This window comes from Palaemon carinicauda, chromosome 9 (genome assembly GCF_036898095.1).
Source record: "Palaemon carinicauda isolate YSFRI2023 chromosome 9, ASM3689809v2, whole genome shotgun sequence".
Taxonomy (NCBI): domain Eukaryota; kingdom Metazoa; phylum Arthropoda; class Malacostraca; order Decapoda; family Palaemonidae; genus Palaemon; species Palaemon carinicauda.
The window spans coordinates 15,816,595-15,821,594 of record NC_090733.1 but is presented as its reverse complement, the minus strand read 5'-3'; the positions used below and the strand labels follow the sequence as shown (position 1 = coordinate 15,821,594).

The following is a 5,000-nucleotide window of genomic DNA, read 5'->3' as shown; positions in this document are numbered from 1 at the left end:
TATATATATATATATATATATATATATATATATATAATAGAAAATAAAGTTTTGTTGATCTGAAAAGTACATATTTTCAGGCAAAGGAGGTGGGGGGAGTTACTAGTGGGATTTTGTACCTAGCATATATCATTCAAGTCCATGATCGTTTTAAACCTCAATTATTATCATTATTATTATTAGTTGCTAAGCTAAAACCCTAGTTAGAAACGCAGGGTGCTATAAGTCTAAGGCCTCCAACAGGGAAAATAGCTTAGTGAGCAATGGAAATACTGTACCTCTTTGTTCCCTCGAGTAAGACAACTCAAACCCAGGAGTGGAAGACCATAGTATAGAGGTTATGGTACTACCCCTGCCTAAAGAACAATGGCCTGTTTTTGGAGTGCCCCTCTCGTAGAAGGGCTACTAACCATAGCTCAGGAGCCATTTCTAACCTCACCAAGTTGAAAGTAACCACTGAACAATTATAGTGCTGTAGTTAACCCTTTATGTGAAGAACTTTTTTATGTTTTTGATGTTGTCCGATGTAAGAGGAAAGAAATGAATGTGCAGACTATTAGTTGTATGTGTTGGCAAAGTAATAATGTAACGTAACCAAAAAGGGAACTAATATAGTACTCTCTGGCCAGTCAAAGGACCAAATAAATCTATAGCAGTAATAACTCAACTGGTGGCAGGTGCCTTGGCCAACCATTACGATGGTAGACATCATGCCGGACCTAATAACAATAATGATAATAATAGAAATAATAATAATTGTAATTTCAATAATAATAATAATAATAATAATAATAATAATAATAATAATAATAATAATATCATTAATAATTTGATTGATAATGATGATGATTACGTGAAATTGGCAGATCGATTGGGAATCTTATATATATATATATATATATATATATATATATATATATATATATATATATATATATATATATATATATATATATATATATATATATATATATATACATACATACATATGCACATATATATATATATATATATATATATATATATATATATATATATATATATATATATATATATATATATATATATATATATATATATATATATATATATATATAAGCTGCAAAGGCAGATGAATTATGATTCCCAAAGCAAAATTTCCTTTTCAGCAAAACAACGTCAAATCCTGATAACAATAAACAGCAAGAACTAGATAAAGCAAACTGGGAATGCAAAGAAGCGTATAAATAACTAAGGTGTGAGCACACAAATAACTGACCTTTCCCTCGAACAGTGATTCACAACAGATCATCAAACGACGGGGCGTCTTAAAATCTCTTTAGGTGCGATTGTTTCTTTAAGGTCAAAGATATACCAATGCATTGTTAGCAGGACCAAGATAAAGATACTCACTCAGACACGTTTTCGCACGGCAAAAGTTAAAGAGAAGGAAGCCGTTGTTATTTCCAATGACTATTAGGAGCGTTGGGAACCTATTTGTCTCCTATTATATAAAAAGGAGAGCTTATGTGACTATTCATATTGAAGAAATAAAAAGCTTATTGGTCTCTTCTTATTAAAGAATTAAATAAGATATTATTTGTGTCCTCTTATAAAAGAAAAGATAATTGGTCATTTATCTGATTTTTCCCTTCTTACTCTAAAAAAGACGAGCTTATTTGTCTCTTCTTAAAAGATAAAAAGGTAGGAAAAAAATAATTAGTCTCCTCTTATTAAAGAAGAAAATGAGACCCTAGTTATATCTTTTTAATTGGAAAAAATGGGCTTATGTTTCTCCTCTTAAAAAACAGAACTTATGTCTCCTCTTATTAAAAAAAAAAAAAAAAAAAAAAAAAAAAAAAAAAAAAAAAAAAAAAAAAAAAAAAAAAATTATTTTTTTGGTCAATAATTATGGATTATACCTTTTACTGAGCATTTTATGGTGACATATTATAATTCAAATACACGTATACTGTATACTTAAAAAGTATTCCCTAAAACTTCATTTACATTTGATGTTCTCAACATTCCCCTCCCCTTTAGGTATCTTCCTCCACCTCCCCAACATTCCCCACCCCTTCCTGTATCATCCTCCACCTTCCCAACATTCCCCAACCCTTCCTGTATCCTCCCCAACACTCCCCACCACTTCCTGTATCATCCTCCTCCTCCCCAACTTTCCCCCACCCTTTTTTGTATCATCCTCTTCCTCCCCAACATTCCCCACCCCTTCCTGTACTCTCCCCAATATTCCCCACCCCTTTCTGTATCATCCTCCTCCTCCCCAGCATTCCCCACCCCTTCCTGTATCCTCTCCAACATTCCCCATCCATTCATGTATTCTCCCCAACATTACCCATCCCTTCCTGTATCATTCTCCTCTTCCCCAACATTCCCAACCCATTCCTGTATCCTCTCTAACATTACCCACCCCTTCCTGTATCATCCTCCTCCTCCCCCAACATTCCCAACCCCTTCCTGTATCATCATCCTCCTCCCCAATTTTCCCCACCCTTTCCTGTATCATCCACCTCCTCCCCAACATTCCCCACCCCTTCCGGTATCCTCTCCAACATTCCCACACCTTCCTGTATCATAATCCTCCTCCCCAGCATTCCCCACCCCTTCCAGTATCCTCTCTAACATTCCCCATCCATTCCTATATCCTACCAAACAATATCCACCCCTTCCTGTATCATCAACCTCCTCCCCAAATTGCTCTACCCTTTCCTGTATCCTCTCCAACATTACCCACCCCCTTCCTGTATCATCCTCCTCCTCCCCAACATTCACAACTCATCCCTGAAACCTCCTCCTCATCCCCAACTTTCCCCACCCCTTCCCTGTATCCTCTCCAACATTCTCCATCCATTCCTCTATCCTCCCCAATATTACCAACCCCTTCCTGTGTCATCCTCCTCCTCTCTAACATCCTCCACCCCTTCCTGTATCCTACCAAACATTACCCACCCTTTCATGTATCATATCCTCCTCCCCAACATTCCCCACCCCTTCCTGTATCCTCTCTAATATTCCCCATCCATTACTGTATCCTCCCCAACTTTAACTACCCCTTTCTGTTTCATCCTAATCCTCCCCAAATAACCCACCCCTTCCTGTATCCTCCCCAACATTCCCCACCCCTTCCTGTATCAATCTCATCCTACACAACATTCCCCACTCCTTCCTGTATCCTCCCCAGCATTTCCCACCCCTTCCTGTATCCTCTCCAACATTCCCCATCCATTCCTGTATCCTCCCGTACATTCCCCACCCCTTCCTGTATCATCCTCCTCCTCCCCAACATTCTCACCCCCTTTCTGTAACCTCCCTAACATTCCCCACCTCTTCCTGTATCCTCACCAACTTTCCCCACCCCCTCCTGTATCTTCCTCCTCCTCCCCAACATTCCCCACCCCTTCCAGTATCCTCCTCCTCCTGCCCAATATTCCCCACCCCATCCTGTATCCTCCCCTGCATTCCCCACTACAACGTGGATGAAACGATAGAAATTGATATGAACTTTTCAAATGACAAGTTATTTGCTACGGGTAAACATGCTTCTAAACACGTTGAAAATAAGATGCTGTTCTAAAAGTTTGAATATTATTCGAAAAGATTAATTGATATCCCATGTTTTCGTCTGCCGAAAAAAATGATTGAAACAACATTTGATTATTGTCTTAATAATCTAATCTTATATGTATCTGAGAAAACTGCTAATAATTAGGTCATTACTTCCATTCTTATATCAAGTATAAATTTCTATGAATGTTTGACATTTCGATTACAACATCACCTAAGAACAGTTCAAAGAGAGTAGGAACAAACTTAATGATAGATATTTTTGCAAAATGAAATGAAGAGAGAGAGAGAGAGGAGAGAGGAGAAGAGGAGAGAGAGAGAGAGAGAGGAGAGAGAGAGAGAGAGAGAGAGAGAGAGAGAGAGAGAGAGAGAGAGAGGTTTTAGGTGAAAAATCTTCATAAAATCTATTTTCTCGTTCGGTCATTTTCTTCCACATAATATTTCTGCTACTATGACTACTACTATGCTACATTAAAAGTTTTAGTAATAATAATAATAATAATAATAATAATAATAATAATAATAATAATAATAATAATAATAATAATAATAATATAAACCTCTGGAAAACAGAATAAATATTAAGATTTTTCTTCTGCTGATAACAGCGACAAAAAAAAAAAAGAAGAAAAAAAAAAAAAAAAAAAAAAAATAATAATAATAATAATAATAATAATAATAATAATAATAATAATAATAATAATAATAGTAAAATTAACAGTAATGAAGACATCATAATAATAATGTTTTAAAAAATAACCCATTCTCTCCTTTGGAAATAAAGGAAAGAATAAACATACTAAGCTACAGCATTATTCTTAGGTAACTGGGGTAATAACGTCACAGGAATGACTTGAGGATATCCTTGAAGTTATCCTTGAAGGTGAATAACTCGAGAAAACAAAAAATCTCTTCTTCAAGTAGAACATGTTATGGAAGCAAGGAGAAATGGTATAATAAATTAGTTTGTAGCGTAATGGCTGAAGAGGGTTCGTGAATATTAGGAAGCCACTATTTATGATGACTTTAAGAAAAAAAATATTCATGATAGTATGTTACATTTCAGTAAAAAACATAATTTAGCAGATAACAAAAATAATTATTATAGCAATGATAATGTTAATAGTGTTGAACAAAACCAATCTCTAGGTAAGGTGAAAATCACCGCTACCCCCTGGTGAATCGCTCCATTCAAAGGAAACAGAAATTAAATCTAAAAAAAAAGACAAAAATAGAAAAATAATGAAAAGGCACGTTGTACTTACTCTGAATTGCCAACTCTACTCTCCTCAGGATCCTGTTCTCTTCTGCATCGATATCATTGCCTCAATGTCTTCAGCAACCTTCTCTATACACAACGTTTATTTTTTCTGATGGCTTTCACTTTGGACTTCGCGTCTATCAGATCGCTTAAAGAGAAATATTTCTTCAATTAT

General features: G+C 35.5%; 1 protein-coding gene across 1 annotated transcript in view; it reads left to right on the top strand.

The window, feature by feature from the left end:
* The window catches only part of LOC137646287 (uncharacterized), a 26,825-nt gene extending 23,251 nt beyond the window's left edge, over positions 1-3,574 (top strand). The window contains exons 2-3 of the mRNA XM_068379397.1: positions 2,023-2,539; positions 3,182-3,574. Coding sequence (XP_068235498.1) covers positions 2,023-2,539; positions 3,182-3,574 — 910 coding nt within the window. The remainder of the gene's footprint in view (positions 1-2,022; positions 2,540-3,181) is intronic.
* The last annotated feature ends 1,426 nt before the right edge of the window (positions 3,575-5,000 follow it).